Raw genomic sequence first — 14,558 nt, forward strand, 5'->3', positions numbered from 1 at the left:
TTCCATGATTATATATAATATAATTAATAAGAGAAGAATTTAACAAGCGCAAGCTACAGAAAGTCATCACCAGGAAATGGGGGAAGATACAAAAACTTGGAGCTGTCTAAGTCTAAACAGCGTTCCAAAATGGAGGCTGAATGGTATATAAACAAGTATATTAATATATATATTTGGAGAGTTAATAAAAATATGGTGCACAAATGAGACTGAGACTGAGACTGAGATAAGTCGTTAGATGAAGTTGTGCTGTATACATTTTAAATTGCATATAGATTAGTCTTTGAGCTAAAAGTCTTTAAGCTGAGACTATTTCCTTTGCGTCATTAACTCCACTTCTTAATTGCGAGACCATTTGATACAACACAATTTTATATATACATTTTCTCCCCATTTCACATACGGTAAATCGAAATATATATTAATTATACAAGGCTGATTTTTTTTTGTTTTGTCCTTTTACGTTTACCTCCCAGAAACTAGGCCAAAATTTTCAAGGTTGTGATATTGCGCCAGTATAATTGAGCTAAGCAGAACCGCATGCTCAACGGACAAAATTTCTAAGAATCGAGTGGTTGGCCTTCTGCCACAATAATGTCTGCAGATGTTCCACCAGGACCACGTTAATTTGTTAGGCAGGAAAATGACCAAAATAGACTTTTCGTAATTGGGCTGAAATGTATGGGCCTTTGCTGCGGCCTCAGCCATACTTTTCAAGTTTCATGCAATATTTTTTATAACCGGACCGGGCCTTGACCCGGTCAAGGGGCCGGTCCAATTAGTTCAATAGGCGGATCAAACCGATGATATCATGTTGACATCAGCATGATATAATAAAATTTTAAAACTTTAATAATTAATAAAATTTGAGTTCTAGGTTTGATATGGGACGTTCTACTTGTTAGTAACGAGTGTTTATTGCACATGAACGAACATTCCTTATTTTGGAATGGGCATCCTTATGCAATCCGATCTTTGACCCGACAGTTGAATCACAATTCGATACTGTTTCCATCGATTCAACCCCAAGTTAACCCTGTCCAATGGCTAAAACAAGTTTTAGCCATTTAGTGGATCGAATTAGAGACCAGTTCCTGGTTGGACCAGCCGTTTTAAAACCATGGTTTCAAGAAGGTTTATGTTTCTTTGTTCTCAGGTTTAATATTCCTATACTCAAACATTTATAACATCAACAAGGCTACTAACACCGATTATTTTGCATCGAAAATGTGTACTGGTCTACGTGTACCCCTGACTCACACCAGCAGTCCAGACGCCTGATTTTTCTATAAATATTTTTCTAGTGAACGGCCGTCCATCAAATATGGACGGTCGTTCACTCACATGGACTCCCGTCCATATTATATGGACGGGGGTCCATATACGACGGACGAGCGTCCCCATTTAAAGGACACCCGTCCATAAGTAAAATACAATAAAAAAATTTTATAAACATTAGGGACGACCGTCCATCCATTATGGACGGCCCTTGACCCAAATATGAAAATTAAAAAAAAAAAAAACTTTGGGGACGCCCGTCCACCAATTGTGGACAGCCGTCCCTTACTTTTGGATGGGCGTCCGTAAGAAATGGACGCTCGTCCATTATTTTGGTTTTACAAATCAAAAAAGAAAATCTTTGGACGGCCGTCCTTTCACTGTGGACGGGCGTCCGTAAGTAATGGACGCCCGTCCATTCTTTTGTTGTTTCAAATTAAAATAAAAACTATGGATGGCCGTCCACAAATTGTGGANTTGGGGAAGACATTATAAATTTATGATAAAATAATAAATAATTAAAATGAAAAGAAATTAAATAATAATATGAAATTATGATGACATTGAAAAATAGAAAAAAATTTGAATAATATAAATAAATAATATAAATAAATTATAAATATAAATTGAATGAAAAATTAATTGGAGATTTGGAGTAGGGAGATTGAGAGAATGAAAGAATGAGAGATTGAGAGATTGGTGTGAAAAAAATTAAAGATTTTAGGGTTATTTATAGTGTAGTTGTGGGGGGAAAATGAAAAAAAAAATTATATTATATAAATAATAAATGTAACCGTTGGCAGCCAACGGTTAATTTTTTTTTTTAATAAATTTTATAAAATTTCATTTTAGTCCTTAAATTTATACATATTTTATTGGGTTTAATGTAATTTTACAAAAGATTAAATTTATAAAAGACAAAAAACTTTTGGGCCCAGGCCCGGGCCTTGGAGGAGGGCCCGGTGGAGGGCCCGGGCCCTCTTCCTTAGGCCTGGTCCCGTTTTGGGACCAGGCCTCCTAGGACTGGTTTTTGGAGCTGGGCTTTTGAGCCCGGTCCCAAATGCCTAGTCTAATTTAGATCATTATCTATAAATTATAATTAGTTGTGTTGATGCTAAAGTCTCGTATCGGTTAGAAGATGAGCGCCTTCTTCGTTGATATAGTACAAGGACATTTGACACTTTTTCAAGATAAGACTGTGCAAGCACCAAGGTCCAGAGATACCCAGAGTCCAAAGCAAACAATAGTATGAGAACCCATCTACTATATGTCCGACTTAAAGGCTTCTTTTTAGGACAAAACAGTGTGGATTCAACATACCTCAACAACTTGAAATAATTAAGGCTCCGTTTGTTACACTCTTGAGAATACTATTATCAGTAAAATTGATTTATTTTCAAAATATTATTTTATATGATTCAATTTCTTTTAAACCTCCTTAAATTTGTTAATTTAACTACATACCCCTAAATATTTTTTTAAAAATTGAAAAAATACCCCAGCAACCCTCCGGCGGTGGTGGCCGGCTATCCGTACTTAATAGGTGTGTTAGGGGTGTTTTTGTTAACTTTTAATATTTTATTATAGAGGTGTTTAATAAATAAACAAACATAGGGGATATTTTTGTTAATTTCTAAATCCTACATCCGCCCAATTTAATTTTTTTCAAAATATTATTCTAAAAAGTATCAAAATAATGAACCAAACCCATCATAAGTTCAATAATTGCCCGATATAGTAAGCACCGCATCACATTTATCTAATTCATTAAACAAGAATTAACCCACTAAACCAATGCAATTATGAACTAGATTATAGTCAATTATATGTACGCAAAAATGTAACTATGAATTCAATTCACAAAGAAAATGTAAAAGAAGAAAGAAAAAACAGTATGATGGTCATTTGATGGCTCTTCATCTACCAGCTGCATCTAAAGAAGTTGCAGAGATGACACCCATGGAGGATGAAATATGTGAATAATCTTTAGAGTTAATTTCCAGGAATCCTGAGCTCATTTCAGAACGTTGAGAATTAACAGAACTCCAGTTAATTAAAGGAAGCAAGTCATCGCCGTTTAGATACCGCAAAACTTGTCTCATTGTAGGCCTAGCTTCAGGAATGTGATGGCAGCAAAGTAGCCCCAGTCCCAACATCAACTCCATCTCTTCAACTGCGTAATCTGAACCCAACTTTGGATCAACGACATCAAGAATTTGACCTAATTGTTGAAACTCCAGTACCCAATCGACCAGTATGAAATTATCTGATTCAAGTGGCCTTTTTCCTGTAGCAACTTCGAGAAGTAAAACCCCATATGCATAAACATCTGTTCTTGTTGAGGCCTTGCCGGTTCGAGCTAGTTCGAGCGCAATGTAGCCGACGGTGCCAACAACATTTGTTGTGTGCGACAGTTGACCGTGATCGTAAAGCCTGGCGAGGCAGAAATGTCTACTGCATTGCGTTCATGTCAGCATCGATTAGCACATTGCTGGACTTCACGTTCGGTGGATTACTCTGTTCCCATTCTTCGTGTAAGTATAATAGCCGGAGGCTAGCCTTTGATGATGTTGACCTGTGTTCCCAGCTCAATACAATATGTTTTTGGCATCGATGAGGAGAAAGTTAAGGCTTCCATTTGGAATGTAATCGTAGACTAGTAAAAGATCACTCTTTCGCTTGCACCATCCTTGGAGATTGACCAAATGTTTATGCCTCAATCGTCCAGGCATTCGATTCCGCTGCGAATTCTCTTGATTCCTTGGATTGAATTGGGTGAAATCTTCTTTGCAGCAACTTGGTTTCCAGTTGAAGGTAACACACCTTTATAAACTGCACCAAAACCCACGACTCCTAACAGTTCGGTCTCTTTGAAACCCTTTGTTGCGATGTGAAGATCTCGTATCTGAACCTGTGAGGACAATCCAATTCCCAATCTTCAAGAATCTCAAACTGTGTTATCTTCTATATAGTTGAAACAAAGCAATAGTCCAAAAATAGAACAAGAACCGCGGATAACACAGCAATAAGAATCTTCAAGTGGAGTTGAACTAGTGATGATCTCTTCAATGCTGGTGGCTCTGGAAGCAGTGAAAGATTGAGAGGTGTAGCTTCTCCATTCATGGAAAAACTCCATCCTAAGTGTTATGCAACGGAAAAAACTACTAACGCTAGCTATTGAATATAATAAAAAGTAGTAAAGCATAAATAAATAGCCAAAATTAAATGCAAAATAAAGAATAACAGGAATTAACGAGGTTCGGTATTGAAAATTACGTCCTCGGGCGCTGCAAAAGAAAACTCACTATCTCCAAACAATATTACAAACTTTTGGGCAATACAACAAAATACCCAAACAAAGGGGAGATACAACAAAACTTACAAACAAAGGGTCCTTAAAGGAAGAACCCTAAACAAAAGAAGTATAATGGAATTACATCTTGGGATACAATTAACATTGATTTAGGCTATATATAGGCCCCAAAAGTTTCCCACTTTTCATTCCTTTTCAATGTGGGACAAATAACTCATTTTGGCCATTAATATAAGTCCCTAAACCTTTCTCCATTATCACTTCTACCCCATGTGATTTGCTAAAAGCCCTTTTTCAACAAATCTCCACCTTGGCGAATTAGCAAATCTTCAAAGTTTTGTATTCTTCTGCCAAATTTTGCAACACCTTCAAAAGCACCAAAAGACCAGTCAAGCTCGCAGGATGTTGATCAAGTTAAAACAATAAATGAACTTGACCCTTGTCACTACTGAAGTCAAATGTCTGTAGGATTATCTTCTGGTGCCAATCTTCTGGAGAACATTTTCCTATTTCAATATAACATCCACTAAAACTAAACAATATCTAATAAAATATACTGTAGAAACCATTTCACAACTTGCAAATGGCCTTTACCAGGATCATAGATATGCCTGTCACCATACTAACTGCTTGGAAATATCAGGCCTTGTGAACCCATGGCCCATACATTGATCAAATCGCTTGTACCACTGTCTTGGTGACTGCTTCAAACTATATAGCGATTTCTTCAATTGCAAACCCAAGTTTCTTTCCAGCAACCCTATATCATTGGCTGAGTCTTGTAGATTTTCTCTTCCCAACTATCATGTGAAAACACGATTGCAAATCCAATTGAACAGTTCAAAATCAAACTGTGCCACCAAGGTTAGCAAAATTAGAATGGAAGAATACTTACCATAGGAGAAAAAAATTCACTGTAATCAAATCCTTCCATTTGAGCGTATCCCTTTACTACCAACCTAACCTTGTGCCGAACATCTTCTCTATTAGGAAATTCTCTTCTTTGCATACACCCATTTGCACCCAATCGCCTCTTATGTAGGGATCGCATTTCATCATTCATGGCGCGTTCTCTGATTCACAATTTGAACTCTAACTACTTCTTATAAGTAGTAAGAATATCAACATCTACGATTGGAAGTGCATAAGCCACCATATTAGCGAAACGAACAGGCTTGCGAATTTCTCGTCTTGGCCTATTGTATGCAATCAATTCCTGTTGCTGAGGAGATTCTTGGGGTAAAATCTCCTTTCATCATAGTATCCACATTAGTCACCTCAGAATCACTTTCTGTCTTATGGACACTATCTGGTTCAACTGTGTTTCAAACTCCACCTGCTGCTGAGTATGCTCCACACACATATGCCACAGCTTGAGCATTTCTGAATCTGTATCCTCATGTAGACTGCAGCTGCCGTTCAATAACTGTACTACCATTATAGTAATACAATGTTTCTCCTTCTGCTTTCATTACACAAGAGGTCTAAAGAAACTTTTAGAATTCTCGCCTATTCACGTGAAGCCTTTAGATTCCAAGGCTCCCAAAGATATGAGATTCTTTTTCAACTTCGGTACATACCGAACATCTGCAGAATTCTAGTGAGCCATCATGATTCTTCAAACCGAATTGAACCTATCCCATTTGTTTTACAAGCATCTCATTGCCATATAAACAACTCCATCACGTTCTTCAAAATTAAAGAACCAGTCTGGTGAGGACACATATGATAGGTACTACCTGAATCCATAATCCACTCATTTGATCCAGAGGTGGATGGCAGGCTAACTACAGAAATCGACTCATCCTCTTCACGCTCAATAACGCATGCATCAGAAGTAGCTTGCCTCTTTCTTTTGCAATTTCGGACATATTTTTCCAATGCCCTTTCTCACGACAAAAGGCACATTGATCCCATATTGAGTTTTCCCTTTGAACGAGATCTTCCTCTTCTCTCATTCTTACCACTTTGACTCCACCCTCCTGCTACAGGCTTCGTGACTCATCTCATTCTCCTTCTGATCCTTCTTCCGAATTTCATGATTGGGCAGAGCAGAACAAACTTCTTCAAAAGACAATTTTTCTTTCCCATGAAGAAGTGTAATACTAAGAGTCAACTCATCTGGAAGAGATCCAATTAACAACATAGCCTTATGCTCATCTTTGAATGTTTCTCCAATTAACAAATCAGCAATTAATCTGTTAAATGTATCAATATGGCTACTGATATTCGTACCTGGTCAACTGAAGACGAAACAGTCTTTTCATCAAATAGAGCGATTCTCAACTTCTCTTCATGTATTTGTTTTCCAGCGCCTTCCAAATTATTGGCAGACGTCTCTTTCATGAAGGATATTTCCCTCTAAAAAGACATGAGCGAATCATCCCACACGTTTTACATTCAACCCACCCAGTCTTTCTCAAAGACATCTTTTGGTTTTCCTCCTCCAGAACGATATCTAGATCCTGCTGATACAAGCTATCCATTACCTCACCTGCACAAGCCAAAATTATTTGGCCATCAAATTTTTCAACATCCTTTTTGCATTTGAAACCGTTATCATCTTTACTGGTGCGGATGGTGTGCCACGGACGGTGATGCTCGGACGGAATCCTCAGACAATGATGCCATTTATGCCTTACTGAATAGCTTGGTAAACAAAGTTCCCAATAACCAAGCTCCACAATTATTATATTCAATAGCTAACAACAAATCAACAATAGCCCTAGGTAGTATAAGTGCTGAAATGATTAAATACACACTAGGAAAATCCAGGAAACAATGGAGGGGTCACCAATGGTCCACTTAAAATCCAGTCTCCTTAGATATTATCGTCTTTTGACAGAATTTTCCTAGACATGCATATAACCATACAAATAGCTACTCACTGTCCTAAACCTAAGCTCTGATACCAATTGTTATGCAACGGAAAACATAAACTCTAACGCTAGTTATTGAATATAATATAAACAATAGTAAAGCATAATAAATAGCCAAATTAAATGCAAAATAAAGAATACCAGGAATTAACGAGGTTCGGTATTGAAACCTACGTCCCGGGCGCTGCAAAAGAAAACTCCATATCTCCAAACAATATTACAAACTTTTGGGCAATAAAACAAATACCAAAACAAAGGGGAGATAAAACAAAACTTAAAACTAAAGGGTCCTTAAAGGAAGAACCCTAAACAAAAGAAGTATAATGGAATTACATCTTGGGATACAATTAAAATTGATTTAGGTCCTTATATTAGGCCCCAAAGTTTCCCACTTTTCATTCCTTTTCAATGTGGGACAAACTAACTCATTTTGGCCTATTACATATAGTCCCTAAACCTTTCTCCATTATCACTTTACCCCATGTGATTTTGCTAAAAGCCATTTTTCAACACTAAGATGTAATGAGAGCTTGTTTTTCTCCGTGGATGCGGAGACAAACCAACAAACAGTTTTCAGTAAACAGTTGAAAGATCATCTAAGCGTTGAGATATGAGAGGTTTAGAGGGTTCTTTCTCCACATAGGGCATATCGTTACGTTCACAAGTGTAGTCACAGCATCATACTCTATCCAAGCTTGGATAGCACTGCCACTCTCCAGGTTAATCTCTTCCTTGTTGGGTCATAATAAGCGGCTGGCTCTAGAATACCGAACGCATGCCATTGATGTTGATTCCAACATGGTTTCCTTTAGAGTCTGTGTTCTCATTATGACCATTAACCGTGTCAAACTCACTGCAAAAATATGGTTGTGGAATTGCCATCGTTCGCTCGGTTGAAAAGCCCCAAGCAATGTTCAGGCTCAGCCCCTGGAAGCTTTGTTGAAGGAGCGATTGTGAAGGCAAGACCATAGCCTTTGGCCTAGAGTTTGAGTAACAATTGCAAAAACAAAATGTGTACTGAAAGAGAATTTGGGTTGTATTGGTTGGAATAAAATGCATGGCCCACAACATGGGGAATGTGTAGGAGTTTGAGTGCACGTTGGGTTTATAAACAGTAGCCCCTCCACGTCTAGATCTCCTGAATTTCTGAGCTGGGTTTCATTGAATCATTAAAGATGAATTCTACAGAAGAAAGAGATAAACGGGAAACAAGAAGAGAGCAAAGAAAAAAGATCGTCAAGGCCAGTGTTTCAGAGATGAATATTAGTGAGAGTTAAGCAGAAGGCTACATATTCCATGATTATATATAATATAATTAATAAGAGAAGAATTTAACAAGCGCAAGCTACGAAAGTCATCACCAGGAAATGGGGGAAGATACAAAAACTTGGAGCTGTCTAAGTTAAACAGCGTTCCAAAATGGAGGCTGAATGGTATATAAACAAGTATATTAATATATATATTGGAGAGTTAATAAAAATAGGTGCACAAATGAGACTGAGACTGAGACTGAGATAAGTCGTTAGATGAAGTTGTGCTGTATACATTTTAAATTGCATATAGATTGTCTTTGAGCTAAAAGTCTTAAGCTGAGACTATTTCCTGCGTCATTAACTCCACTTCTTAATTGCGAGACCATTTGATTAAACACAAATTTTATATATACATTTTCTCCCCATTTCACATACGGTAAATCGAAATATATATTAATTATACAAGGCTGATTTTTTTTTGTTTTGTCCTTTTACGTTTACCTCCCGAAAACTAGGCCAAATTTTCAAGGTTGTGATATTGGCCAGTTAAATTGAGCTAAGCAGAACCGATGCTCAACGGACAAAATTTCTAAGAATCGAGTGGTTGGCCTTCTGCCACAATAATGTCTGCAGATGTTCCACCAGGACCACGTTAATTTGTTAGGCAGGAAAATGACCAAAATAGATATTTCGTAATTGGGCTGAAATGTATGGGCCTTTGCTGCGGCCCCAGCCAACTTTTCAAGTTTCATGCATATATTTTTATAACCGGACCGGGCCTTGACCCGGTCAAGGGGCCGGTCCAATTAGTTCAATAGGGGATCAAACCGATGATATATGTTGACATCAGCATGATATAATAAAATTTTAAAACTTAATAATAATAAAATTTGAGTTCTAGGTTTGATATGGGACGTTCTACTTGTTAGTAACGAGTGTTTATTGCACATGAACGAACATCTTTATTTTGGAATGGGCCTCTTATGCAATCTGATCTTTGACTCGACAATTGAATCGCAATTTGATACTGTTCCCATCGATTCAACCCCAAGTTAACCCTGTCCAATGGCTAAAACAAGTTTTAGCCATTTAGTGGATCGAATTAGAGACCAGTTCCTGGTTGGACCAGCCGTTTTAAAACCATGGTTTCAAGAAGGTTTATGTTTCTTTGTTCCAGGTTTAATATTCCTATACTCAAAACATTATAACATCAACAAGGCTACTAACACCGTATTTTGCATCGAAAATGTGTACTGGTCTACGTGTACCCCTGACTCACACCAGCAGTCCAGAAGCCTGATTTTTTCTATAAATTTTTCTAGTGAACGGCCGTCCATCAAATATGGACGGTCGTTCACTCACATGGACTCCGTCCATATTATATGGACGGGGGTCCATATACGCAGGACGAGCGTCCCCATTTAAAGGACACGTCCATAAGTAAAATACAATAAAAAAATTTTATAAACATTAGGGACGACCGTCCATCCATTATGGACGGCCCTGACCCAAATATGAAAATTAAAAAAAAAAAAAACTTGGGGACGCCCGTCACCCATTGTGGACAGCCGTCCCTTATTTGGATGGGGTCCGTAAGAAATGGACGCTCGTCCTATTTTGGTTTTACAAATCAAAAAAGAAAATCTTTGGACGGCCGTCCTTTCACTGTGGAGGGGTCCGTAAGTAATGGACGCCCGTCCATTTTTTGTGTTTCAAATTAAAATAAAAACTATGGATGGCCGTCCACAAATTGTGGACGGCTGTCCTTTAATTGTGGACGGGCGTCCGTAAGTAATGGACGCCCGTCCATTCTTTTGCTTTTAAAAATAAAATTAAACAATGATGGCCGTCCATAAAGGTGGACGACGTCCCTTCAGTGTGGACGAGCGTCCATAATTAATGGACGCCCGTCCATATTTATGGACAGCCATCCGTAAGGGTTGGACGGTCGTCCCTTAGCAAAGGACGGCCGTCCCACCCTTATGGATGACAAAAATGATGTTTTTTTAATAAAAAATTTGTTTATTACGAATAACATTAGCTTCTCCAATACGCTTCCCAAACTAGCGCAAATTCTTCGAGTGAAAGAAAACCAGCGCAAAAATTCTTCGTCCCCTTCTGTTATCGTTGTCGTCTCGTTACCGTCTGTTTGCCTTTGTGTTGCGTCTGCATCACAGCCATTTCTTCCTGATCAGCTGTTTTTTCCTCATTTCCAGCTACCATAAGAAGAATGAAACATATAAATTTTCATCAAACAATTTTTTTACAGTGGAAAGGGAGATTAGAAAGATTTGTCTAGGGTTAACCGTTTTTATTTACTTATGCGTTTATTTAGTTTGTATTAAATTTTGGTTGAGTATATGTTACAATAAAAAAAAAACTGATAGAGAAAATTGTTAGTGATTGTTGTGAATCAGATTCGTGAACGTGAACGCTAGTATTGGTTTTTCATTAAATACAGAAATGGAAGAGTCCAATTTGCCTCAAAATATGGAAGAGTCCAGTTTGCCTCATTTCAATGATGTTGAGGTAAATTGCTCGAAACCTTAACTTTTTCGTTAACAGATTTTAAATTTATTGTATCGTATTGTTTCTTTTGATCTGTTGTATTAGTTCATTCTAATTTTGTCTATTATAAAACTATTAATGATCAGGAAAATGAACGTGATGAATTAGAAGATATGGGATATGCAGAGGAAGAAGTAGACCTCATATTGGTATGGTGTTTGATTCAGTTGATAGTTGGTGAAGTATTACAAACGGTATGGTAACAAAATGAGATTTGAGGCAATGATACGTACGTCAAGAAAGGCGAAGATGGAGAGATGAGATATGTGACAGTGGCATGTTCTTGTTCTGGAAAGGAGAGATGTAAGTCCAGAAATACCTTGAAAACAAACCTGTTGCCAAAACAGATTTTAAAAGTCGGATTTGTGCAGCTTGAATGGTGAATGCAAAGGGAAATTAAATCAGTTGTACTTGAACATAATCATGATCTTACAAGTCCGACAAAAGAAGATTTTTCAAGGTTAACCGAACGATACAACCTTATGTGAAAAGGCGACTTGAAGTTAATGATTTGGTGGGATTAGACCGTGTAAAAATTTTTAGTCATGTTCAGTTGAGGCAGGAGGTGTAGAGAATTTGACGTTTCTAGAAAAAGATTGTAGGAACTACATTGAAAAAGTGAGAAGCTACGACTTGGAGTTGCAGAGACTTCAACAGTACTTGAGTATTTTAGGAAAATGCAAAAGGAGAATTCAAATTTCTGGTACATGATTGATGTAGATGAAGAGAGTCGATTACAGATTGTGCTATGGGTTGATGCTAGATGTAGGGCTGCATATAAAGAATTCTATGATGTTATCACCTTCGACACAACGTATCTGACGAACAAGTATGACATGCCATTTGTTGCTTTTGTGGGGGTTGATCATCATGGACATTCGACGTTGTTAGGTTGTGGGTTAATTTCTCATGAGGACACTAAGACATTTATATGGCTATTTCGTTCTTGGCTTGAATGCATGGATGTCGCTCTTAATGGAATAATCACTGATCAAGATAAGGCCTTGCAAAATGCAATTGAGATTGTTTTCCTTGGTACAAGACGTAGGTGATGTTTGTGGCATATAATGAAGAAACTGCCTAAAAAGTTAAGGGGGTATAAGGAATATGAAACTATAAAGTTTAAGTTGCAAAATTTTGTGTATGATTCCTTTACGCGTGAAGAGTTCAAAGAGCGGTGGAACCAATTTGTTGATGTGCACAACCTTCACAAGAATGCATGGTTATATGGATTGTACAAAGAAAGAGTATGATAGGTGCCTGCATTTCTTAAAGATACTTTCTAGGTGTCTACTATCCAACGTAGTGAAAGTATGCATGCATTTTTTGATGGGTATGTCAATTCCAAAACCACTTTAAAACAATTTGTGGAACAATATGATAATGCATTGCGAGCTAAAGTGGAAAAAGAAAGGGAGGCTGATTTTAGATCTTTCAAATCTTGGATACCATGCATAACTAATTACCCCATTTAGAAATAATTTCAAAGTGCATACACAACTGCAAAGTTTAAAGAGTTTCAAGATAAGATTGCCGGGAAGATTTATTGTGAGTTATCTTTTCTGAAAAAATGTGATTCATGCGAGGAGTTTCAAGTTTTGGAAGATGTTTGGTTTGGAGATAGTAGTCGTTGTGTTCTTCATGCAGTATACTTTGAAGAAAGTTCATGTGATATTCGTTGTATTTGTCATTTGTTTGAGTTCAGGGGGATTTTATGCAGACATATCATTATGGTGTTGATTCATAAAAGGGTTTCACATGTTCCAAAAAATTACATTTTACGGCATTGGAGGAAAAATGTGAACAGATGTCGTACGAAAATTAAGGTCAGTTATAATAGGTGGAGCACCAACATTGAAGGACAATGTTTTAATAAGTTGTCTAATTTAATGCTGACAGTAGCGGATATGGCATCAAACAATGAGGAAGATTATAATATGATGACGGAGTTTATGATTGACATGAGGAAAAAGTTGGAGCAAAAGGAAAGTAAGGGAGGGCTTGGTACAAAAGTGAACATCTCTTTCACAACCGGTTTGACTAGTCAAGATGGGGACAATCCTCCAAAAGAGGGGGAATAGTATAATTATTAGTCCACAGGCAGCTCATAGCAAAGGTCGTCCTCCATGTAGAAGAAAACTATTAAAGGTTGAAGAAATTGTACGTAGAGTTAAAAGAAAAAATTACAAAAACAAAATTGGTATGAGTTATACATTATTTGAGTATTTTTTTTGAAACATTACTTACTTATTTGAAGTTTAGAATAATATCGACTTGATTATTAATGTGTTATGATACTTTTTAAGAAAAGGATCATCGGTACAGGGACAAAAGCAACAGTTTCTTTCATGTACTTCCGTGGCTGATGCGGAAACTCAAGTGTTGTCGAATGATGTTGTTGCTATCCAAGTATGTGTTATGTATCTTGTATAATTGTAATTGCCTTAAGTTTTCTATAACATGTGTTAACTTGTGGTTGTTAAACAATGACAGATGTCCACTGGTCAGGTTCAGAATATCGCAAGACAAAGTAATTTCTATACTGGACAGGAGTTTGTAAATGATGATTATGTCTCACTGGGAGATGTTTGATGTTGTTGCCAGGTTGAAGCATATAGAATTATATTTGGTATAAATTTTTCATGTTTTGGTTAATTTCTGCTGAATGCAGTTGAGTTGTATGCTTATTCAGTTGTTTTATTTTTAGTATTTTCGTCATTGGTTGTGTAGGGTAGTGAATTCATGACAATGACGTTAATGTAATTTATTATGAATGTTTTCAGTATATATTATTGTCACATTGCAGACTCCGGTTGTACATGGAATTTTGGATGCATTACATATACATATGCATTCAAATGAGTAGTTCACATATGTATAAACAAAAAATATATCTATTTATAAACAAAAGACAATCTTTATTAAGAACATCCGCTGAAATCAATCTATTTATAAACAAAAGGCAAAAATAATCTTCGTACATAAAGCTAACTATTTGAAGTACACATAATCATAATTAACATTCATAGTGTGTTCCCCAAGAATCATGGTGCAGGGGGTGGAGGTTGACTGGAGGAAGAGGAGGCTGTTGAGAAGTTCTTCATCATGCTGAAAATCTCTATCATGCGTTCCCCAATGATGTCAATTGTTTCGTCTATTCTTGATGCAAACGTGTTGAAATCATTTTGCAATTGATCATGTTGTTCTTGCATTTGCCTCTCAATATGTGAAAAATGCTCCTCTTGAAACTTTTCCATCAGCTCAAAT

General features: G+C 37.0%; 1 protein-coding gene across 1 annotated transcript; it reads right to left on the minus strand.

Annotated features, from left to right (window-relative positions):
- Positions 1-3,194: 3,194 nt before the first annotated feature.
- On the minus strand, positions 3,195-5,654 carry LOC116143480 (lectin-domain containing receptor kinase VI.4-like). Its single transcript, XM_031428937.1, has 3 exons — positions 5,487-5,654; positions 5,219-5,391; positions 3,195-3,732 (listed from the first exon to the last, which is right to left on the minus strand). Exons 1-3 carry the CDS (start codon positions 5,652-5,654, stop codon positions 3,195-3,197), a joined length of 879 nt encoding a protein of 292 aa, XP_031284797.1.
- Positions 5,655-14,558: the final 8,904 nt, after the last annotated feature.

This window comes from Pistacia vera, unplaced genomic scaffold (genome assembly GCF_008641045.1).
Source record: "Pistacia vera cultivar Batoury unplaced genomic scaffold, PisVer_v2 Contig430, whole genome shotgun sequence".
Lineage (NCBI taxonomy): Eukaryota > Viridiplantae > Streptophyta > Magnoliopsida > Sapindales > Anacardiaceae > Pistacia > Pistacia vera.